The sequence below is a fragment of the Mandrillus leucophaeus genome, unplaced genomic scaffold (genome assembly GCF_000951045.1).
Source record: "Mandrillus leucophaeus isolate KB7577 unplaced genomic scaffold, Mleu.le_1.0 Scaffold251, whole genome shotgun sequence".
In the NCBI taxonomy this organism is placed as follows: Eukaryota; Metazoa; Chordata; class Mammalia; order Primates; family Cercopithecidae; genus Mandrillus; species Mandrillus leucophaeus.
In genome coordinates this window covers 702,645-728,225 of record NW_012102599.1, presented here as the reverse complement: position 1 = coordinate 728,225, position 25,581 = coordinate 702,645, and the positions used below count along the sequence as shown (strand labels likewise).

At 43.6% G+C, this 25,581-nt stretch overlaps 1 protein-coding gene and 2 pseudogenes across 3 annotated transcripts in view; 2 read left to right on the top strand and 1 right to left on the bottom strand.

Annotated features, from left to right (window-relative positions):
• Positions 1-25,581, bottom strand: part of TBC1D1 (TBC1 (tre-2/USP6, BUB2, cdc16) domain family, member 1) — a 247,014-nt gene that overhangs the window by 128,809 nt on the left and 92,624 nt on the right. For all 3 annotated transcript variants that reach the window (XM_011983519.1, XM_011983521.1, XM_011983520.1), the window contains exon 2: positions 1,464-1,928. In XM_011983519.1, the coding sequence (XP_011838909.1) occupies positions 1,464-1,928 (465 nt within the window). The remainder of the gene's footprint in view (positions 1-1,463; positions 1,929-25,581) is intronic.
• LOC105542158 lies at positions 2,146-9,673 on the top strand (annotated as a pseudogene).
• LOC105542157 lies at positions 13,152-20,971 on the top strand (annotated as a pseudogene).

Sequence of the window (25,581 nt, the reverse complement as noted above, 5' to 3'; positions counted from 1 at the left end):
TAAGACCGCAACAACTGAGGGAAGAATGCTAAGCAAAGGGAGCACTCAGGCCTCCGGGATTCTCCAGGCACCAGGCGCCATCCCTACCTTTAGGACCTTCTCATCTGCTGCTCTGTGAGCCCAGAAGACCTTCCCAGGTGGCCACAACGAAACCTTATGTTAGGTGAAAATCACTTTCTCAAAGAAGCCTTTCCCGATTACCCTGGGAAATGCTCTCAGGCATCCTGTACCTCTCCTCCACAGCATTTACCACAATTATAATTAGATAATTATTTGTGCACTCAGTTGCCTGTCTCCTTTACTGGAATCTAAATTCCATGTGGGCAGAGACCATACTTGTCTTGTTCACGGTTGCATTTCCAGCATGTGGCAAGGGACGTTAGCACAGCAGTCAGTTAGTACTTATAAATAAATGCAGGGAGCAGCTTTCTCAATGTCACCAAGGAAGTTTTTTTAAAATACACAGATCACAAATTAAAGCACAAATCTGACTACTCTTTTCGGTACACTAGATTAATGGTCAAAAGATGAAAACCTCAGCCCTATTTACCCTTGAGTGCACCTCCTTGGTTTTAAACCTGCACACATCCACACTTCACTAACCTAGGTAGCCGGTTTTTTACCCCCTGGCCATCTCACTTGTGTCCTGAATTAGACACAAAAAGGGGACTTTATATTTAAGGTAATTTTGTTCTCTACAGAATGTCAGCATTAAGCCAAAGAGGAGGCCAAGAAAAAAACTAGCTCCTCCATTGTCAGAGACGGGCTCGCTGCTGGGACAGCTCCACACCTCATCCATTCAGACCGGGGGGACTCCCAGGGAGGGCACACCCACTCAGAAGAGCCCAGGTCAGCATGGAACCAGGAACCCCACTCACCTGGGACAGCCACCGCCACCCCCATCCAGTCCTTTTCTAGCATTTGGCTGTCAATTTAACTTTTTTTCTTATTAAAAAAAAAAAAAGCAAGCAATTGGCTAATTAACATTTCATTTTGGGTATAAATTTCAAATATAATGTCACTCACAAAGCCACTCATCCTGATTAGCAAAGGGTAAATGTTTCATAAATAAAAATATTAATAGTAGAAAGGGTGTTTTCCAACTAAAAGATTCTGTTGAAATATATCCTCTGAAATTCATATTTATTTTTAAAATCTCTCTGCTGGCTTTATTTACACGTTTTCACTGTTCTTTCCACACTGAAAAGGTGTCTTTATAATTACGAGGTGAGATAAAAATGACACATGGGCACGAGATGGATCTCTGTTTCTCCCTGATGACTGTAAAGGCTTATGGCTAAAGGAAGGATCTTATCCTAAGAATAGAATTGTTCAGCATGAAAATATATGGATTCACACATAAATCAAAAGCAACTGACTAAGAATCTTCACTCCGTAAAGGAGATTTTCTCTTGAACGCGTACGGCACACTGGGGCTGTGCACGAGCTGGGTGATATTTTACCGTGAAGAGCATAGTTCGATTTTCCTCGATATCTGTGGGCTGCACAATATTGTGTCCGCTAATGAGGTGGTTCTCAATGTCGCTCTCCTCGAAGGAGCTGAAGAAGCCGCTGCTTCGGAGCCCCCCATCCTGCAGCTCCTTCCTAAAGGCCAGAGAGCGCAGGCCGGGCTGGGAGAAAGACTTGCGCATGGGCCTGCGCCCAGGCTCCTGGCTCCCTGTGGGCGCGGCATGGGGCGGGGCGGGGCGGGGGCTCTCGGACCCCAGGCTGCCGCTGACGTGATTGAACTTCTCGATGCACTCGTCGATCAAGGCCGGCGGAGCCTTCTTGTGCGCCACTGTCACGCGGCCGCAGAAGAGCACCTCGAACTTCTTGGAAAACGTGTCATCGAACTCAGAAGGGCAGTGCAGCTCCTCCTGCCGGGCGATCTTCCCCGCCTGACGGATGGAGCTGATGATCTCAGGCACCTGCCGGGAGAGGGAGGAGTGTTATTTGGAACATGCAGTGTGGCTGGCACTCACGGAATGAACGCACCATGCTCTCTCGGGGCGCACTGCTGGCTACTCCACCGCGGAGCACTGGAGGAGGAGCCCACAGCAGGGGACTAGGAATGTCTTCCCATGGGAGGTGAACACACAGCTTGCACAGAGAAGAGAAGGGGGACACTTACGAAGTACCTCTTACATGCCAACGGCTGCGCTAGAGGATTTACATGCCCACAGCATCCTGCAAGGTTCAACCATCAGCCCCGGGACACAAACAGCCCAACCTAGCAGGCCTTGGATTCAAGCCCAGGTTGATCCCACTCCAAAGCTAAAGGTCCCCTCTGGAGAAGCTGTGGCCTCCCAGAGAAGTCTGTCTCCAACGTGGTTCACAAAACATGACTCAATTATTCTAGATCTCATGGCAGTATACTTTGGAAAGTCTTCTTTAATAAATGGTGGGATGAAGACGACAAAGGCTCTGCAATTAACCATAAACTATTTATTCAAATCCCAGCACCATTATTTCCTTCCATGACAACTCAGTCCTATATTTCCTAGCAGGTGAATAGTGACTAGTATGTCAACAAACCTAGGAGGTTTTAATCAAGGAGTGAGCAACTCATGACTAATATTATCACAGCAAATATGCTCACCAGGGCTTCTTCACAAGGAGACTATAAAGCTTTTGGTTTCTAATGTTTAAAATCATGATTAAAAGAATCTACTAAAAGATCTCATCTGCCATGGTGTTGTCCCTACTGCTACATTCTCTCATCATTAACCTCTGAGAAGGTTCTTCAAAGCAGCATTAGACATAAAGATGAATCCGCATGGCAGTGAATGAACAGCTGTGCAACTGCTCAGATGATGGACAGCCACAACACTAATATTTGTGGCCAGGCATGGAGTTAAACAAGGCTAAGGCAGTCATAAATTTAATCTTCAAAAGGGCCTACTTTTTGTTACGACCTAACACCTAAACCAATTTTTTCCATTTTTCTATGTAAGGAAAATTCAATTTAAGGCCCAATACCCACAGGCCCAATGTCTTTTTAACAGCATTATAGAGAAATGTTAAAAATCCCCTTTCCAATTCATGTCAAAGGTCAACACATACAGTAAAGGAGGTGGTTTTAAATTTTAAGAGTATCCTTGTATTCAGTGTTCATGACATAATTCCCAAACCCAATGACTCGAAAGATTTTTCTCTTTGTGATTTCATATCAAATACACCTTAAAGATCTCTCTGCCATAAAGATTATGATCTATCCTTTCAAGGTATTTTATCTACAAAGAGTCAAAAATCTTTAGGAAAGTTTTATATTTTAAAGAATTGATTCCTGATGAGACCTAAATGATTTTAAAAGCCAAAATTTCAGCCAGCCGTGGTGGCTCACGCCTGTAATCCCAGCACTTTGGGAGGCCAAGGCGGGCAGATCACGAGGTCACGAGTTTGAGACCAGCCTGGCCAACATTGTGAAACCCCATCTCTACTAAAAATACAAAAAATTAGCTGGGCGTGTTTAGCTGGGCGTGGGGGTGGGTGCCTGTAATCCTAGCTGCTTGGGAGGCCTCAGCAGGAGAACTGCTTGAACCTGGGAGGTGGAGGTTGCAGTGAGCCGAGATTGCGCCACTGGACTCCAGCCTGGGTGACAGCGTGAGACTCTGTCTCAAAAAAAAATAGCCAAAATTTCAACAGGTCAAGCATCTGTCTGCACTTAGCACTCGCTTGGTTATAGCCCACTTTTATACTGCCAAATAATCATACATCACGCAGAGGCCTAAAAACTGTTGGTCAATTATAAAAAGAAGACAGGACAGAGAGAAGAGAAAATAGGAAGTCTAGGTTTCATTCACATCTTTGCCAATGGTTCACAACAGAAGCCTGGTAAAAACTTAGCCACAGTTAGACTGGGCATGTTAGTGCACGCCTGTAAATCCCAGCACCTTGGGAGGCCAAGGCAGGCGGATCACTTGAGCTCAGGAGTTCAAGACCAGCCTGGGCAAAATGGCGAGACCTCGTCTCCACACAAAATACAAAAATGAGTCAGCCAAGGTGGTGTGCGCCTGCAGTCCCTGCTACTCAGGAAGCTGAGGCAGGAGGATTGCTGGAGCCCAGGAGATGGAGGCTGCAGTGAGCCAAGATGGTACCACTGCACTCCAGCCTGGGTGACAGACCCTGTCTCAAAACAAAACAAAAACAACAACAACAACAACAACAAAGCCATAGTGACTCTCCAAAAAAGAATTTATAAGATTTTCCTGGTAAAAGTGATTTCTGTAAAGAACATTTGTCAAACAAAAATAATCAATTTATACAAGAACCCTGCCACTCTTCTAAGCAAGTATATAAGATTATTTTAACACGTCATGTGACTCTTCCCAATTACTAACCCCACTCTGAACAGAAAATTCAAACCTCATTCAGTCCTCTGAGGCTTATGAAAATACCTGACGTTTCTACATGCTGCGTCTTCCGCTGCATCTGAAGTGAGCAGTGACGTCTTTCATTATATATCAAAAGGGAGAGAAAATGTGTGAAGTCACATAATTTACCGGTGACTCAGTAGGAAATGGTACAAACAAAAAGACGATACAAAGTAGATCACTTGACTGTTCCCTGGATTCCCAGGGTCAGAAGAAACTGAAGAATACATCATAACTTGGTCACGATAGAGGCTGTGATAGTTTTCCCAAGGACCAATCTCTCCTATCCTTTTCTCACAATCTTAAAAAGACATACTTTAGTCAAAGACCAAAGTCTCTCTCTCCTTGCTCTGGTAAGTTTTAGTATTCAGGCATAACTGAGCTCAAGGTTCTCACGCTCAGGGTAAGGTGTGCCCTGTCATTCACAAGCACCAAGAAGTTATGCGTAATACAGATATAAAGGAGATAACTGAGGTCTAAAAACAAAAATCATTGGGATCCTGATCAGAAGACTAACAATTTCAGAACATTTGAAGGCAAAGGGCATACTGCCAAATACAGTTTCAACAACAAATTGCAAATAATTAAAAAAACCTAATGCCATTTAAACATTACTTTAAGTTAGTCAAGTATACTAAGAGACTAAAGAAAAAACGGGTTCTACCTGTGTGTAAGTTTATAAAACCCTCTACCAGAACGGACCTGGAGCACTGTTTTCTTTTCCTCTTTCTTTTTTTGAGACGGAGTTTCGCTTTTGTTGCCCAGGCTGGAGTGCAATGGCGCAATCTCGGCTCACTGCAACCTCTGCACCCCAGGTTCAAGCAATTCTCCTGCCTCGGCCTCCTGAGTAGCTGGGATTATAGGCATGTGCCACCACACTCGGCTAATTTTGTATTTTTTCAGTAGAGATGGGGTTTCTCCGTGTTGGTCAGGCTGGTCTTGAACTCCTGCCCTCGGGTGATTCACCCGCCTCGGCCTCCTAAAGTGGTGGGATTACAGTCTTGAGCCACCGCGCCCGGCCTCTGGGGCACTATTTTCTAAAAAAATGAAGGCATAATGTCCACTCGTGATAAAATCCTAAATTCTTTATCTTTATAACTCCGTCCTAGACTCACCTATTTGCAAGGAGGACTTGAGTTATTTACTTCATTTGATTTCTATACATTTTTCTAGGCATCTCTAGATGCCAGAGCCAGGGATTCAAAAATGTGAGATGAATGTGAGTCCCTGCCCAGAGGAAGAGGTTTAGTTAGAATCCTTTACAGTAATAGAGATGGGGCATGTTGAGAGCCTGAACTGAGAACTAAGCCCTGAAGGCTGAGAGAAAAGCTGAATGAAGGATTCTGGAAGACAGGACCAACAGGATTTGGTGGTGCCCTGGCTGGGGGGCTGAGGACACTGAAGACGGGGCATGGTGCCAGGGCTCGGGCTTAGGTTTCTATGCGGATGGCTGTGCCACTAGCTCACAGAGGGAGTGCAGAGTGGAGAAGGTTTGGGGAGACAGTGCAATGAGTTCTGCTTTTGTCTACGCTGAGTAAGACCAGGAAGACTCGAAAGTAAAGGCATCTAGCTGGGTAAGTGGGCCTAGAGTCCAAGACAGGGGCTCTAGACTGGACATGAGCAGCTCACATCTGGGAGGGAAAGTAAAGGAAGGGAGCCAAGACAGGTCCCTGGGATACCCCAACATTTCAAGTGTAGAGAAACTGAGGAATCGCAGGCAGAAAAGGCCTGCGAGGGGAGGCAAGGATGAGGTTAGAGACGCCCAGAAAGGGGACACTCCATCTTCAAGAAAAGGAGTCAGCAACTTAGAATAGGCTAAGGGCTGAGAGAGCTGGCTATAGCTTCTGCTCATACAGATAAGTAAAAATAAATAAGGGGAAAGACAATACTAAACCCCCAAAATAAACATGCCTAACTGAAAACTGTCCTCAAGTAAAACTTTAGTCTAAAAGAACATATACTTCCAATTACAATATTTACTGCAAAAACACAGATCCTTTTAGGGCAAATACACTGAGGCCAGTGGATTTATTCCCACTGATATGATCTGGGTACTTTTAGTGAAAATCTTTTTTTAGTTTTGTCGGAGCAATAGTATCTACGTCATTTCTGTTTGCAGACATTTGCAGACAAAGTAAATCATAACCAACTATTGCACAAACAAGAATCCAAAAAGCATCTTATTGGGACAGATTCAATAAGGGTGTAGGGCTTGGTTTTAATTTTCTTTTAATGAAGAAAGAGGCCTTATTTAGATACATAAAAATTAAACTCTTCTTCTGCCGACCTATTTGAGTTTATACTAAAACTCAATTTTGAGAACAAATCTGCATTTTGCTCACAACCAAAACAAGTTTCTTTGTTCACATACTAACAAATGCACAGTAATGTATGAAGTTTCTGAAGCATGCATAAGTGAATACTGTTTCATATGTAGCCAGATAATGACATCCCAAGAGAATCAGAAATATTCAGTTCATAAATAAAGTCCTTATTTAAACATTTGGGTCAACTTGCTTTTTAAGGATTTAGGGATTATAAAGGATTATAAATACACTGCAAGTGTAATTTTATTCACAAGGATTTAGGAAAGAGCTCCTGAAAGAGTATTTAGAATAAAAAGTAATTTTACTTTACATTTGCTGTTTTGTTTTTCGTCAACTAGTAAGAAACAAATATTAAATAAATCTGAGGCACTGTGTATTGAAAATTCTAGCATTTTTCCCATTATTTGATAGTAACACATTCTAAGACTTCAAAAATATGGCCGGACACGTTGTGTTTTTTCCCTTAAATGAAATGCTTTCTCATTGTAAGGAGTTCAAATGAGTACTTCAAACAAAAAATATGCTATGAAATCATTTTCCAGAAGGAACAGATTTGAGGTTTGTTTTTACTGACAAGTAGTTATTTGTATTTGTTGGTCATAAGGTAAAAAGGAAGGGGGTAAAAATGAAATTAAACCAAGTATTTCCTCACTCTATCTTACATGCCTTAAATTTCATGCAAAACACTTGAGAAAATATGAGTGCCTATTACTTAAATCATTTAAACAGAAAATACCATCAGACGCTATCTAGATAGGACACAGGTAAACATTCATATTATGCAGCAGTTCAGCCTGACAGGACTAGGTTCAATCATGAAGATTTGAATATGCCTCCTACAATGAGTAAGACATGATTCCCTCTGACTTCAGGAGGCTCACACGTACGTGATTTCCAATATAAGGTGACAGGTGCCAGGACACAAACATGGGCGAAGGCACAGAAGGCCGCTCCTGTGCAGAGGTCTGTCTTGTCTCTTTTGCTTCACACTGTGGTGATCTAATGCTTCAATGCCTGCTTCATGCTTACAATTAGACAACAGGTCAGATTAATGTGTTACATCTTCCCAAGGAGAGATCAGGTGTCCCTGTTAGCTGGCTGAGGAGGCATCTGGGCAGAGGTGAAGTGCTAATGACTGTTAGCCCCTGACACAGGGGCCCCTCTTTCATCCCCTCTGCCTTATCTTTCTGTCCTTTGGGTCTTGATCTTTCATCCCATGTAAAACAGAAGTAGCATTATTCAGCTTCCCTAGTTCTGAAATGGCAAATTGGATAAGCTGTTAGTAGCTTTTAAACCCCACAGAGATAGTCTATGCAAACACAAAACACAGTTTATACTCCAAAATGATTGCGTAAAAGGTTCACTACAACCTTCTGACTGACCAACACCTTTCCACAAACATTTAAAACTATGAAACCACAAAAGAAGTAATCGAATGACTGTAGGAGCTAAAAGAGGGTGGGAGGAGGTGAGAAAGAAAAAGGAAGATCGCACTGTAAGGATACAAAATTATTGTGTAGGTTTTCTAAAATAGCTTTTAAAACTTAAAACGTTCGGTGGCCAGCACAAACATAGATAGGCTTCATGGAATCACTGAATATTCAATCTGGATGAGAACGAAAGTCCTCGAAGTCCAGCCCCTTCACTGAAAGCACTGATTCTCAACTCAAATGTGGCTGCCCATGAGAATGGCCAGGATTTTCAAACCCTGATGTCCAGGTCCACCCACCACAATGAAGCAGCCCGTTTGGAGGTGGGGCCCTCACTCACTCAGTTTTCAAAGTGCCCCACCCTAGCTGTTCTAATGGGCAGCCAGACTCCAGAGGCCTGGCTTCACCACCTGTCCTTTGTCACATCCCAGAGAAGGCAGTGCTTCATAGGAAGGCCTCCTCCACATGCCACCCACAGCACCATCCTACCCTAATCCATTTCATTATGGAGGCCCTTGGCAAACTGTGAACAGCACGAAGGGCAGCCAAACTGCACAGATCCCTACTATGCTTACAGCAGAGATGAACAAACTGGTAGAGACAAAAAAGACTGAATCTGTCTAGACAGAGGGAATAAAGAAGCGCATAAATGACTAAACAAGCAAAGGGGAAAGCAAGTGCTACAGAAGTACTAAGGAGGTTAAGAGGGTAGAGAAACGCAAAAACCACAGAACAGGGTGCATTTCAAATAAGTCATTAAAAGCAGATAGGGGTAGGGAGCGGTGGCTCGCACCTGTAATCCTAGCACTTTGGGAGGCTGAGGTGGGTGGAGGATCACCTGAGGTCAGGAGTTCGAGACCAGCCTGACCAACAAGGTGAAACCCTGTCTCTACTAAAAATACAAAAATTAGCCAGGTGTGGTGGCAGGCACCTGTAGTCCCAGCTACTTGAGAGGCTGAGAGAGGAGAATCACTTGAACCCGCAAGGCAAAGGTTGCAGTGAGTTGAGATCTCACCACTGCACTCCAGCCTGGGTGACAGAGCAAGACTCCGTCTCAAAAAATTAATAATTAATAAATAAATAAAATTAAATTAAAAAATAAAAAATGAAAGCAAATAGGATACCAAACATTTACCAAACCCTGCCCTTCTTAAAATAAAACCAGTCACAAGGTGTGGGTGAGGAAAGTCAACACCAGGGACTCCAGCTCCTTGTCACTCAAGAAATTTCTCTTTCAGAATATGCCTCGCGCATGTCTTGTCTCAGTGCTCGGCTATTTGGTGAAGTCGCCAGGCCTACTGATTTCAAGTCTATGAAAGTGGTGACACCGTTTAGTGAACCACCCTCGGCCAAGAAGAAGCAGACTTATGACTGGGTATCCAGATGACAACACTTACCCGCACTCATGGGGACACTCTGGTTTCTTGGATTCTACAGAGAGGAGCATCAGGATCTTAAGGATGAGCAAAGATGACTAAAGAAGCTTCACGGAAAGGGGAAACCAAAGAAAGGAGAGGGGAAAAGAGCAGCAAAAAAGAAATAGTGTTGGGCTGGGCGCGGTGGCTCCCACCTATAATCCCAGCACTTTGGGAGGCCGAGGTGGGCGGATCACAAGGTCAGGAGATTGAGCCCATCCTGGCTAACATGGTGAAACCCCATCTCTACTAAAAATACAAAAAAAATTAGCCAGGCGTGGTGGCATGTGCCTGTAGTCCCAGCTACTTAGGAGCCTGAGGCAGGAGAATCGCTTGAATCCAGGAGGCAGAGGTTGCAGTGAGCCGAGATTGCGCCACTGCACTCCAGCCTGGGTGACAGAGCAAGACTCCATCTCAAAAACAAAAGGAAGAAATAGTGTTGGTTCCTCAAGAGGGAAAATTTCTTCCTCTGTGGCAGAGAGAAGAAAATGCATCTACTGTCTTTCCACATATTGGAGGAATGTCATCTTCCTAAATGAAGGTTATTTGGAGGTTATCATCTCCTTGTTGAAGTCTAATCTGGTTAAATGGTGACTGGTTTCTTGAACACACTTTAACTGTGCAAAATTATTTTGGCCTTGCCTGTGCAATGTGAGGTTTACCTAATTCTCTAACGAAATGAATACATTTAAAAAAAAAAAAAAAAGTCACCAAAGCCTCCTGGGATTCCAAATTGACTCTATTTTTTTCTCCATAAAAAAGGAGATTTAATAAAAATCTAGCTCATATCAAAAAATTTTAACAACCAGAGCCAAACTGCAATTCATGTTTGAATGCTTGCACCTTATTCCCATGCCCTCTCTGCTCCCTGCTGTGTAAAATGAGAAAGGGCTATAATCACAAACAACACAAGTGGACAAAGAAATAGGACCAAAAAACACAGGTGATTTGCAAAGTATCTACACAACGCCTCACACACGGGTCTAATATGTCACTCAGAGGTGATTGTGCTTCTCTGGAAACGTGGTTTTCTACCATGGCATCATGTCTTCCCCATGTCAGTTCCCTGGCAGTGGGACTGGAGTCACTCCCCAGTGACTGGGGCTGCTGAGACGTCACATGGCCTTGCCCGCTCTCTGGGGTTCACAGCCAGCTTTGCTTACCTATAAACAGAATCCACCTCAATGGAAAACATAGCAAAGGAATCTTTTGGGTTTTAACCAGATCTCTGAGGGCAGGACTTCATTTCTAAGGTAAAAGATAAGGCTTTCCTCCCTCAGAGGAACTAAGGAGAAAAGAAAAGTTCTCTGTACGGGGCTCAGGCCAGAAGCCACAAGAAACAGAGATGTCCCCCAGAAGGCTGCACTGCTACCTCAGAAGCCAGGCTGGGGGATCACAAGCACACCCAGACATAAACACCAGGGAAGCAAAACATCGCTGAACACTTGCTACTGAAGCTGCAAAAAGCCTAGTCTTTCAAATCAAATCATAACCTTAATTCTCACATAATGTGCAATACCCAAGATCCAGGCAGAACTAGCCCCAGACAGCCAGCACCTTACAATCTTACTCTGTGTATTTAAACCACAACAAGCGAGATCAGCTTATCAGAACTGGTGCAACTACTGAAAAATGTTAAGCTTTGCTCTTGCATTCTTCCCTTCCCTATCCTCTTGCTTTAAGAGGAAAACAAAGCACACATTTACATCTCTGGAGCGCCCTCCTCTTACATACACCCTTTTTCTGCATCCTGGGGCCTCCAATCCAAACCAGCACCAGTAGAGGTGTTGTTAGACTCAACAGAAAGGTCAATCATTTCATAACCAAGAAGCTGCAAGACAGTTACTGCTGAACAGAAAGGCGGGGGAGATGCAAGGAGAACACTTTGCTTTCTCCCTCCCCCTCGCTGCCAGGGAGCCAGGTCAGACCCTTCTGCTGGGCTCGTTAAGTTGCTGCTGAGGCATCCTGAGGCATAAAAGGGCCAACCTCAAGAACCAAGGAAAACAAATATTCACGTTTCACCTCTTTTCAATAATCTATCCTTTTTGAACACAGCTGCAGAATGCACTCTTTAATTATCTTCGGTTTCTAAAAATTAGTTCAATACACATCCACATAACAGGAAAACATAAAGTTGCCCATTATCCCTGGAAACATCTACAGTTAACAATCTGGTTTTTCTGTTGTGTAGTTCTTTGTGTATACTTAATGGTAATTTCTTTTACCAATTTTTTTAAGTGGGATCATAGTGTTCTGAACTAACTTTTATCATCAAGCGCATATTTCGTTAGAACCCATATTAGAACCATCTCATTCTTTTCTGATAGGTAATTAAGGCATAGATTTCATTAACTGCAAACACTGTACAAAAACAAAGTACAAAGTTTCTTTCTTTTTTTTTTTTTAAGCATAATCAGGATCCATCAGGCACTCTGCTCAATACTAAAGCATTTTGGTAAATGTGTGATGAGTATCCCAACCTCTGCATAAACTGCCAGGACTGCTAATTGCATTTCAGTTTAAGAAAACTGTTTAGTGTGTGCAGGTTGAGGGAGGGAGGCAAGTACAAAAATGAGAGTGAGCCCAATACTGCTTACCAGATCACAAACATTCCATTCGGAGGGAGCCAGGGATCTGGAGCAGGAATTAAAACAGAACAACCTTTAAAAAGGTAGAGATGAACTCCCGCTGCTGGTCACAACTATCAGGAGAAAGTCAGCCCTAACTGCTAGGCAGCTGAAGCCACGAATCTGTGATGCTGACAGAACCTAGGGGGAACTCTGTAGCTTGGAATGCTGAAATAAGCTGCAAGCGCTGCTTTGGGCAAGCCACTTGAGCTCGAAGAACTCGGCTCCTCTTCTATTAAAATGAGACATTACCAGCTACCTTGGAGGGTCATTTTGAGGATAAAATTAAATATTGAATGTGAAAGTTTAGCATAGAGCCTGGCCTATAATGGCTCCCAATAAATGCTAGCTGTTACCTTGATGTTTGTAAGGTAAGGAAAGGCCAACTCTTTTTTTTTTTTTTTTTTTTTTTTTTTGGAGACAGGGTCTTGATCTGTTGCCCAGGCTGGAGTATAATGGAGTATAATGGGCACAATCATAGCTCACCACAGTCTCAACCTCCCAGGCTTGCGCAATTATCCCATTTCAGCCTCCCAAGTAGCTGGAATTGCCAGCGCATGCCACCATGCCTGGCTAGCTTTTTTGTTTTTTGTAGAGATGGGTTTTCACCATGGTGTCCAAGCTGGTCTTAAACACCTGGGCTCAAGGGATCCTGCCACCTCAGCCTCCCAAAGTGCTGGGATTATAGGCGTGAGCCACCAAACCTGACTGCCAACTTTATTAAAATAACAGTACCTAGAGGCAACAAGCTTGCTATTATTCCATCTACCTTTCAGTACAGAACGAACAATAAATGACAAAAATAATTTCTATCATACCAGCAGGCAATAGATAATGCCAATCATGTTCAAACCTTGACCAAATTTCCAAACACCCTGTAGGCAACAAAACTCTCCATCTCACCCCACCCTCAACTTTCCAGCAATTTCAAATATATGAGTATGAATGTTCTGATTAAATGGGGCTGAGGACACAGAACATGCCCCTCTCCTTCCTTCTGCCAGCCCTGGACATCATAAACACGCACAGGAACAGAGTGGGAAAACCACTACCTTACAAAATACACAAGGTCTGTGAGTGGTATCAAAAGACGCAATTACAACAAATTTACTTATAGATCTAATTGTATTTTATTCACGATTCATCAATCAGGGCAGACTCCATTCTACAAAATTGAATGAAAGCTCCCAAAAGGCAATGGCAGAACAGTAGGTATTGGAAGATGAAAACAAAGAAACAGAATAGAAAAAGCTGACTGGTTAACATCAGGTTACTTCAGGGTACTTTTCTGTAAGGGCTAAATAAAGCAGAAGGGACTTCCTTGCTACGCTGACTCAGGTAGACTGGAATCTCCTGTTTTCAGGAAAAACTGGTCTGTTCTGGAATCCATCTGCTTTCTTAACATTTCAGTTTGATTACATCACTTTTAGCATGAGTGACTCCATTTTCGTTTGGTGTGTTAGGAGCTCGGTCTAAACTAATGGCCACCCATAATTTTTAAGAGCGTCAAGCAGTTTTTATGGCACATCAAGGCAGCCCTCTAAGCCTCAGAGCACAAAATACCTAAATACTCAAAGGTCAACTCCCAGAGAGTAGGACTGCTATCTATTTTGCTACTTATGTAGGACAAAGTGCCGAGTACACTGTCCAGCATACTGCAAGTATTCAATAAGTCTGTTCAATGTATAAATGATTGCAATGCAAAATGACCTAATGACTTCAAAGTTTTTAAGTAACGAGGAAGACGTATTTCAAATAGGTCTTAGAAGAGAAAACCACCATAAATCTGTAAATCTCCAATACAATGCCTGAGTATAGTGGGCATACAACAAATATTTGCAGAAGAAACAGATGCTGTAAAAATAGTAAACCAGAAACACGGGTAGTAATTCCTTTTGTATTGTAAGATATTTTCTAGACAGCTGAAGACTTTGTGTCTGGCTATTTTTATTTTAAATATTTTCGGATGGGAACTGCTTAGTATATTTTTTCAAAGCCTACAGAGAATGCAGTTTAACCCTTTCTTTTTTATGGTGGGTATATATTACAATGCCCACAAGAGCGACTGAGGTTTTGTTAAACTGTGTGCTGCTGACTATATGGGATTAGTCTTAGGTGAGAGACAGCATCTCAATTACATACCCCACATTCCTACCAATCCTGAACGAATGCAGGCATGCTCTCTAACCAGCACACCCCAGGGACTGACGCAGAGATTCTTCAACTTTTTGTGCCATAGACCCCTCTCACAGCTTGGTGAAGCCTATGGACACTGCAGAATAAAGTTCTCAAATGCATAAATTAGAACACAAGGGATGGCAAAAGACTCGATTATGCTGAAAGGGAATTATACTAATAATTATGATATAGTACTAAGTGCTTATTGCCATATTTCACAAGATCAAGCAGCAAGTCAATAACCTACCATAACTCAAAGTAAGGATGAGCACATACAGTATTTGAGAGGTATGTAAAACTGTAAGGCATATGAAAATAACTGACGTGATATCACGATATAATAAGAACTATTTGGTCTTGACACAAGAGCATCTAAAACCCTTGGCATTTCCTGAGGGAACTGGGTAATACTAGGAATGCCTTTTGTTACTCAGAATAAGCCCCTATCAACTGTACCTAAGTTCATGCTAATGAGGTGACTCTTTTTGGGCCCTAGATAGCTTTAGGATTGGCACTGGCTGCCAGAGTAAACAACTTTGTGATTAGAGAGTTGGGATTTTCCCCTACTCCTCAACCCCTATCTCCTGCGAGGGGAGAAAGGTGAATTAGTTACCAATGGCCAATGATTTAATCCATTATGCTCACATACTGGAACCTTCATAAAAACTCTTAAATGGTGGGATTCAGGAAGCTCCTGGGTTGATGAACTTATCGAGGTGTTGCTGGATGGCAGGCCCAAAGAGGGCATGGAAGCTCCAAACACCCCGAAACTCCATCCCATACCTTGCCTTACACATCTCTTCCATTTGGCTATTCTTGAGAGGTATTCTTTCCTTCTTTCCTTCTTTCTTTCTTTCTTTCTTTGAGACGGAGTCTTGCTCTGTCACCCAGGCTGGAGTGCAGTGGCGCAATCTCGGCTCACTGCAAGCTCCGCCTCCCAAGTTCACACCATTCTCCTGCCTCAGCCTCCCAAGTAGCTGGGACGACAGCCGCCCGCCACTACGCCTGGCTAAATTTTTGTACTTTTATTAGAGACAGGGTTTCACCATGCTAGCCAGGACGGTCTCAATCTCCTGAGCTCGTGATCCGCCTGCCTCGGCCTCCCAAAGTCCTGGGATTACAGGCGTGAGCCACTGCGCCCGGCCTTGAGTGGTATTCTTTATAATAAACCAGTAAATGTAAATAAAGAGTGTTCTAAGTTCTGTGGGCCATTCTAGCAAATGACTGACCCTGAGGAGGAGGTCGTGGGAACTTGATTTATAGCAGGTCAGTGGGTGTCTTGGGGCAGTCTTGTGAGACTGAGCCCTTAACTTGTGGGGTCTGTGCTAACTTCAGGTAGTTAGTGTCAGAATTTAACTGATCACTGGAGACACAGTTGGTGACCAGAGAATCAGAGAAGTGATTGTTGGTGTAGGGAAAACTCTGACACATCTGATGTCAGAAGTGTTTAGAGTAGAAACAGATCATGGTACTGTGATTTTATTGATGTTATAGTCACAGGAACTGCTACAGGCTGAGTATCCCTAGTCCAAAAATCCAAAATCTAAATGCTCCAAAATTGGAAACTTTGGAGCACCGACATGACACTCAAAGGAAATGCTCATTGGAGCATTTTGGATTTTCAGATTTGGGATGCTCTACTGGTGAGTACAATGCAAATATTCCAAAGTCCAAGACCTACAACACTTGCTGGTCCTAAGCATTTCGGATAAGGGATACTCCATCTGTAATGCTACTGGGTTTGCTGACTACATTCAAAATCAAAGAAAATATTAGACTTTCAGTTACTGGTGAGTGAAAATAAAGATGTGAACTAAAGGAAGTCCAGGGGATGGGAGGTGTCAGCTACATCTCAAAAATACAGTCACCACCACCACGAGTCATGTCTTGGGACCATGGTGCATATGTATTGCATATATGAATAATGCAATAAAGCCAGCCCCACCATTACAGTGCAAACAAATCCACCTGAAAATGAGAAAGCCTCGCTAGATGCTATAGTCATCAAAGAAATTAAAATCAACATGAAGAGCAAATTCTAATGGGGCAAAATTCAAGTGTTCATTGGTTAGAATAATGGAATTAATTTCTACACATTACAAATTCTTCATCAATACCAGCACATTACAATCTTTTCAAATGTTACAAGTACTCAATTTTAGTGTGATGTGATTTATTGCCTAGCTAGTCTTTGGAACACAACAACTCAGTCCAATACAGAAACAGATGGAAAAGCATTTTCAACTGTCAACTTGATATTATCACTCCCAATGGAAAAACAAGAAAAGCATACCCAATAAATACCTTTGATATCTCATTTCAAGAAACTCTTAATCAGGTTGCAGCTCACTTCTGACAACCACTGCAGGCAAGTGGGCAAAGCCTTTCCCTCTAGAATATTCTTCCACTGACTCTCCTCCACTAGTGTCTACAGGTTCTTCCAGATCCAGCCCAAATGTCTCCTCCCCTTCCTTCCTCCACAGGCCTGCTCTCTCGGGTCCTGAGGGCACCTGGTCTTCTGCTGTAACACCGGCCACGGCCCTGAGTCCTTCCCCTATACCACACGCTGGGGACAGGATGCTGTTTGATTCCTTTCTGTGTACCCTGAAGGTCTACATCAGAGTATTTGCTTAACACACACACTTTAATGTGTGAGGCAGTTTCTGTTTCTCAAAAAGTGTAAAATGCATAATATAACAGCAATTCACTCCGATTAAATATATTTACTTGAAAATACACCAAAGTGTTGCAAGTAAACTTTACCTACAACATGCAGGTTAAACATGAAAAAAACATAAAACCCTTCCACTTTTTTTTTTTCCTTTTCTTTTTTTTTTTTTTTTTTTTTTTTTGAGATGGAGTCTCGCTTGCCCAGGCTGGAGTGCAGTGGTTTGATCTCAGATCACTGTAACTAACCTCTGCCTCCCAGGTTCAAGCGATTCTCCTGCTTCAGCCTCTGGAGTAGCTGGAATTACAGGCGCCCATCACCACACCCAGCTAATTTTTGTTTTTTTAGTGGAGACAGGGTTTCACCATGTTGGCCAGGCTGGTCTTGAACTCCTGACTTCCCAAGTGATTCACCTGCTTTGGCTTCCCAAAGTGCTGGAATTACAGGCAAGAGCCACTGTGCCGGATGGAAAAGCCTTCACTTTCTAATTTTTACCTAATATGATGTAGGGAAAGTGTGACCAACAATATTTTATATAATCAAATACACACAGGGGAACCTAAATTTCTGACACCTTCTCTTCAACCCGGTCATTTAAGTTAACACAATATCTCAGGCATCAATACCACTTATCGGGGCCCACTGTGTGCCAGAGGCCATGCTTTCTGTGGATTATATCTCATTTAATCCTCACACCAACAATCTGAGGAAGATACCCTCATTTCCATTTTACAGAAGGCAGACTATCAGGTCAGAAACTGTGCCGTGCACTGGGTTGAAGAGTGGGGACAGACAGGTAATAACATGATTTAGAAAGCAAGGCAACAGAGGCAAGGAGACTGACCACGTGCACAGAGGGGAGGTCAGGAGCGGAGGGGCAGAGAAAACCACCTAAGGGCGAGGAGGCCCGGTTGGTCAGGGGAGGCAGGCGAGGTGGGAGGTGTGGAGGAGGCCCACGACAGCCTGACCCAGCTGCCAGCAAACAGCTGAGACTGAGACAGCTGAGGCCTGCCAGGTGGGGACTTGGCCAGGTTTGCATTTCCAACAGATTCCCAGGGCTGCTGGGGAGAGAATGGGCTTGATGGACAAAACAGCAAAGGAAGGGTGACAGGCAGGAGGATGAAGTGGCGATGGCTCATTCACCTGCCTTCACCCCCAAAGAGACAGTTGCTGGAGGCAGGGGCCTTGTAACCCAGTGCCTGGCACTGCACCTCACACCCAGAGTGAATACATCATGATGAAAGAACAGACAAGCAACTGAGGAGAGAGAAGGGACGCTCTCACCTAGGGCAGTGGCAATACAAAAGGAGAGGAGAGGATGAAGTCAAGAACTATCTAGAAGGTAAAGCTGGCAAGAAGTGGTAACTGAATGTGACAGGTGAGGGCTGAGGATGGGGAAAGGTTGGGAGAGCTCAGTGGGAGATGGCAGAACCACTGTGACCAAAAAAAAAAAAAAATACAGAAATCTGAATACAGATTACAACTCAGTATCTATTCATTCAGGTTTTCTCTTATCAAGGACATCTTATTCCTGAACAAAATGTGGAAACTGTGCAGATAGTGAAACCAGGGTGCGCTGCAGCTCAGAGAATAGTCCCCTCGCCCATCCACCCCCAGTCTACTCTGGCATTCTGGCAAAAAAAATTATCTTTAAAAAAAAACAAAGTAAATGTATATGAACAGCTATTATGTCTTCTAGTTATTTCCAGCAAAAGAGATAGAACTTTAAATAGTGCTTATTAATAAAACAGATCTGGAAGGGACTACATGTGGTGGTCTCTGGGTAGTAGGAATATGTATTGGGGCTTTTCAGTAAGTTATTTTTCTTATATATGTATTTTTGTAATCATAAAAAAGGTTATTTTTAATTTTTTTAAAAGTACATTTTTCTTAAACTTTAGTCTTTTCAAGGTTACCGTCTACTGCTACTAGGTAAAAACTTCTAGGGGCAAAATCATTTTGAAAGAAGAAAAAAATCTTCATCTTAGGATAAAACTCTTTTAATGTACAAGTGAAATGGCATATAGTTCTAAGTGCCCCCAAATGCTTCATGACATAAGACACAAAAGTCTTTAAGTCAGGAAGCACAATACAGTATGAAAACAAACTTCCAAATAAACCCCAGAAACCAAAAACTTTAGATGGCAGTCTAAAAGCAATATTCAAAAGACTGCCCCTGCATTTGCATAGATAATTATCTAAGAAGAAGATCTGTAGCTTAAATTAAAATTGTGATAATACTAAGCACTGGTCTGTTTCATGAAGCTGATGGTTCAAACTCGAGTTTAGATAAACCATTAGTGTGTTAGCCAAATAAATACTCTTGTTCCTTCTCAGGAATTGCAGTAAAATAAATGTGATTCAAATGATTACATATGTGGACACAGTATGGAATCACCTTGACAGCATCAAAATTAATTTTTTAAAAACAAAATAATTCATAGTATAGGCTATGCCTCAAATCTACAAAGCCTTTGTTCAAATCTTTAAAAGTCAAACCCCTGTTCTCCCCATCACAGACAAAAACCCTTGGGTGGCAGACTTTGGTAAGCCAAGTGTGGGTTGGATCTCAGTCCTTGCTTGTGCCACTGGCTGGGTGCCTTTGTGCAGCCCCCAACTTGCACAACCATACAGTGCAGCCCAGCCACAGCCCTGTCATCATCTTTGAGGTTCATGGTCGTTTCCAAATGAATAGAAATTTACACATTTCCAAATGAATAGAAAATTACACTAATTCATGAGTGCCAGGCTCAATCACAGGAAAGGGCTCTGAGCATATGTTATAACTATCGGTTATTTACAATTTTAAAATATGCCAGACTAGCTTTACAGCACTAACTGCATTCTTGAGTAAAACTTATCACATGTGTTCAAGAACCCAGATCTTCATTCTGATCAGTGGTAGAAACAGGTTTTCCTCTCATACCACTTCAGTTCTTGAAATAAACTACACTCACCAAGTAACCATTCCTTTTCTTTAATTTTGATCAACAGGCAAATCAGAACTTTTGCCAATAAAGGATATTAGTTAAAAGTAGTCTAATCTATTTTCCACTTTATATATTTTAGACTGCACACGACACCAAGGGTCACAATAACAATACTATTCATTGCTCCTTGGCATTCTCGGAGTTACAAATGTTAGATAACTTCAATATGTGTTTATAAAACTCAGGCTGTGAATGTGAAGGCCCAGGCAACTGGCCAGAAGACCAGAGATCCAGCAACTGAAGCCACACGGCCAAGCCTTGTGGTGGGTGCCTGAGCAGGGAGGCCCGCACCCAGGTACGTGTCTTCAGGCAAGAGCTTTCCCAAGAAGGCAAGGAATTCCTCTACAGATTCTTGCCACAGAAAATCACATACCCGCATCAGGCCTTGCAAAACGATTCTCTCATTGTAGCTGCTTGACCTCCCACCAGGCCCCACTGGACATCTCCAATCCAGAACCCCCACCCAAGGATGAGGAAGAAACAGAGAAGCAGGAGAAGAAAGAAGTCCCTGAGTGTGGATTTCTCCCTGGGAATGAGAAGGTTGTCGCTGCTTGCCATGGTTACACCAGAAGTCTGGATTCTCAAAGAGAAATGCATGCTGACGATCACATGGATCCAGCACCTGATCCCCAAGACTGAGGATGGAAATGATTTGGGGTAGTAATCCAGGAGATGGTGCTGGAGAGGGTGAATGCCGTCAAGACCAAAGTGGAAGCCTTCCACACAACCATTTCCAAATACTTCTCAGAACATGGGGATGCTGTGGCCAAGGCCTCCAAGGAGACCCATGTAACGGTTTACCGGGCGTTGGTGCAAAAGTTGGTGAGATAAGATGGCGTGTGGGGAGGTCAAGGCCAGGGTACTGGACCTGAAGGCCTTCTGTGCTGAGCTTTATCATATGATCAGCACCAACCTGGAGAAAACCCCAACCCAAAGGGTGAAGAGAAAGCATCTGTGTACTGAGCCCAGGGCTGGAAGGAAAACAAATGATCTATACTTTGTGAGGGGGCGGGGAAAGAAACCTCAGGTTGTATCCTCGCATTTGATACCTAAAAAGCAGAACTGAATGGCAAATATTTTCTTCCTGCTTTTACAGATGAAGGAAATCAAAGAAATACTGTACAGGACAAGAATGAAACACTATGAAGTTGCACAGACAACGAAGTTTCCAAGTCTTAATTCCTAGCCAGTGCCTAACCCTCTGCTAACATTTTGCTCTACACCTTTATCTGTCCTGGCTCTCAGCATATAAGGAAGAAAATCTCATCTCCTTGTAGCACCCATCACTCCAGGTCAGTTTCCCCAGGGCTGTTGTGTCAGTTTTGAAGGGAATGAACTGCAGCACTCTTAAAATCACTTCTAGTTCCAAATTCTACAAAAATAAACTGGCTAATAGGATGAAAATACAAAAAAAAAAAAAAAAAGATACCCACAAAACAAAACCAAAAAAATGCCAACATCAAGAACATGGTGATACAGGTTAAGTATTACATATAAACTGCAAAAAATAAAAACAAAAAAGCCCTCAGCTGGTAAGCACCCATGGAGTAGACCCAGCTTGCCAAAAGTTCATGTGAAAAAGATTTAAGGATTGTAATTGACTGTAAACCCAAGATAAGCCAACAGAATGGCCTGGAGAACAAAAGAATGAAAAGGAACAAAAAGCCTAGGGCATTAGGAGAAATGTCAACCTCACACTAAGAGAGGGGTCACAGCCTCAGCCTCCTTCTTGCTGATCAGGTCACACAGCAAGTTTCATTTTTGGTTTTAGGACACTTTCAAAGCAGCAGCAACAAGGGTCATAAAATGCATGAACAGAGGCTGGGGGAAGGCAGCAAAAATGCCTTTGGCTTGGGAAGGGGAGACATGGCAGCGGCCTTTAGAAATCTGTCGCAGGGAAGAGGCATCAGCTCCACTTTTCTCATAAATGGGAAAGAAAGAGGCTGGGCGTGGTGGTTCACGTTTGTAGTCTCAGCACTTTGGGAGGACAAGGCGGGTGGGTACTTGAACCCAGGAGTTCAAGACCAGCCTGGGCAACACAGCGGTGCACACCTATAGTCTCAGCTATTTAGCAGGCTGAGGCAGGGGACTCACTTGAGCCCGGGAGTTCAAGGCTGCAGTGAGCCACGACGGTGCCACTGCACTTCATCCGGGTGACAGAGCAAAACCTCGTCTCAAAAAACAAACAAACAAAAAAAACTAAGTAAGAAAGATTTCCACTTTGAATATATTACAAAGACCTTTCTTTCCACTAGAGCTCATTCAAATGGTACAGAATTCTTGAGGAGTCAGGCATCCCTTAAAAAGGTTCGAGCACCACAGGCTAGGGCTTTAGGGCTTTATTTAACAAAGACAGGCAATGAGAGCCTGCCTCTACCTTCCAGGGCCTCCTGAGCAGGTTCCCTCCAGGCAGGATTTGAAAACGGGTTTTTTTCTCCCCCTTCAGGCCTCTCAACTTCTGGGGGTGGGGTTAAGTGCTGACTTCATTTTCACGAGATCAGATATTTTACAATCAGGGAATTTCTGGAGAACCAACACCAAAACCAAGGCTGACAGGAGATAAAGACTGGCTTCGCCAGCCAAGAGCTGCTGCTGGGAATGTGCTCAAAGCTTTGTTGTGGCCGGGCGCTCTGGCTCACACCCTTAATGCCAGCACTTTGGGAGGTCAAGGTGGGTGGATCGCTTGAGGTCAGGAGTTTGAGACCAGCCTGGCTAACATGGTGAAACCCCCGTCTCTACTAAAAACACAAAAATTAGCCGGGCATGGTGGCGGGCGCCTGTAATCCCAGCTACGTGGGAGGCTGAGGCAGGAGAACTGCTTGAACCCGGGAGGAGGAGGTTGCAGGAAGCTGAGATTGCGCCACTGCACTCCAGCCCGATCAACGGAGCGAGACTGTGTCTCAGAAAAATAAAGATTTGTTGTTTGTCCCATGCCAAGGGAGCGCTACTGTATGTTGAGGGGCTTCAGTGACTTACTGGAACTGAACTTTGATCCATTCACCACAATGCAGGAACAAGAACTCCCTCTACCAAGTGGGAATTGTAGTCTCTGAATCCTAATGACATTTTCAAAAGCAAGGTTTCATCTTGATTTACAAGAAGAAAAAAATAAAATAAAGATCAGCCTTAAGGGGAGGCGCAGGATAATGAAATCTTACTAATGTAATTCTCTCCTTTAGAATGTATTTAGTAAACACTTTCATTTCATAGACATCTTAAAGAAGATTCTTATAGTGTTCTGATTCACTCTCTCTCTGTCTCTCTCTCTCTCTCTCAGGATGGCATCTACTCCTCAAAAACTAAGAAAGATTATTTCTTTCTCTACATTTCCAGCTCTAAATTCTTTCCTAAACTTCGCTAACATTTCCAATCACCTATTTAAAGAATCACCAGGCCGGGCACAGTGGCTCATGCCTGTAATCCCAGCATTTTGGGAGGCCGAGGCAGGCGGATCACCTGAGGTCAGGAGTTCAAGACCAGCCTGGCTAACATGGTGAAACCCCCGTCTCCACTAAAAATACAAAATTAGCTGGGCATGGTGGTGCACGCCTGTAATCCCAGCTACTCCAGAGGCTGAGGCAGGAGAATCACTTAAACCCAGGAGGTGGAGGTTGCAGTGAGCTGAGATCGTGCCACTGCACTCCAGCCTAGGGGACAGAGTGAGACTCTATCTCCAAAAAAAGAAAAAGAAAAAGGATCACCAGACTTATAGTCCTTAACCTTAAAATATCCACATCAAGCTCATTCTCTTTTCCTTAAAATAGGCCTTTCTTCCTACTTCCTTGTTTCCCAAATGCCTTCTAGGTAACTGGGCTCAAAACCTGGAAAGTGGCTTCTGCTCTTCTTTCTCCTTATTCCCTCTTTCCCTCAGCTCTTTGAGTATATATTCTCTCACCATGAGCCCAAAACCTCAAGCACTGGTCCGGGCCTGCACTTGCTTCAGCCAGACCCCAGCAAGACCTCTCCTCTGCCGCCTCTGGCATCTCCCTACATCCATCCTGCCATCCATCCTGCTATCCAGCACAGCCTGATCTTCTGGAAACACATGTCTGATGGAGTCAGCCTCCTGCTCACAAACCTTCTAGGGTTCCTCTGCAATCTCTACCAGAACAAACACAGTCCTGCTAACCCTCAGGGTCTCCCACCGATGGCGCTCCACTCAACTCTTCCTGCCTTCTTTCAGCTGGCTTCTCTGTAAGTTCCACTGGTACCAAACATGTTTCAAACACACCTCCTAAGCCTCTGTTCATTTGAGTTTCCACCTCCATGCCTTTGCTCATGCAGCTTCTTCCACCTGCAGTATTCTTTGTCACCCCCTGGATGGGACCTTTGAATCACTCACTCAACTTACTCACTTCTGGGATGAAATGCAGCCACAGGAGGCTGGAATGGCTGGTATCTGGTCACAGAGCCAGGCTAGACACAACTAGACCTCCCCAGTAAGGACTGGTTTTTTAGGTCACACCGGGTCCCTATGATTTGCTTTTAATTGGGATAAAATCATCTTGTGTGAAATTTCCTTATTAGGCTAAAACCTCTAAGCCCACTAAATTTAAAAAAGAGAGAGAGAGGGAGAGAAGAGCCGCCACTGCCCACATTTCCAGGGACCTGCAGGGATTCTCTGAGCCTTACCAGGTCTGCATGCTCATGTTGAGCAGTAGGTGCTAAGTGACTGTAAAGGGCTGTGGTGCCCACCCTGGGGTCTTCATGCAGGGCTTGAGGGTAGAGTCACCCTCTGCCCCATAGTGACAGGGGGCTCCACTGCCTCCATCTGTTCGGTCAGGATTAGCACAAAAACCTGTTAGAGAGGTTGAAAGAGCCCCCAGATCGGCAGAGAGATACTCCAGGACACTGTGGACCTTGCTTAACACCCACACCCAAGCCAAATCTCTGGCACCCAGAATAAAAACGATGTTTTTGAGAAGGACAATAAGTTAACAGTGTACAATCAGTTCTACTTATCCCTGATCAAAATTAACAGTGAGGTTGTAAAGTGCAATTTACTACATTTGGGAAATTATTACCTCTATATACCAAGGGGCTACTCAGCGGTTTACAGTTCTCCACCTGCTTTCCAGCAGGCCGACCCTGTGACTTCCTTCACCGCCTTCCCCCAACCCAACCCCGCCCCAGGTCAGCAGCTGGGTCTCTCTCGTCCTGACAATTGTGTCTCAAGTGCTGACACAGAGTAGAGGCACAAGAAATAGATTGTGATCAACACCGAGCTTGAAGCGGCCAGATTTCCTGACCAAGAATGTCTGGAAACACCACACTACTCCCCCAAATAGTGTAGTTATTGCAAAACAAATACAGAGTTGTGTGGTGTGGTGGTCTTGTACATCAACCTCTTTCCTTGGGGAAAAATATCCAGAGACCACAATCTCAGCTGATTTACACACTAGAGAACTGACAAAAATCAAACTTTGGTATGATGTTCTTTCAGTTACACCAAAACTGGAAGGCACAGGCTTGAAGGGCTGCTTTTACTGAAACACAAGTACAATATAAATCCCTATGTATTACATTCACATAGTTCTGGAAATGGAAGGAGAATCCCTTCCCTTCACCTGGAA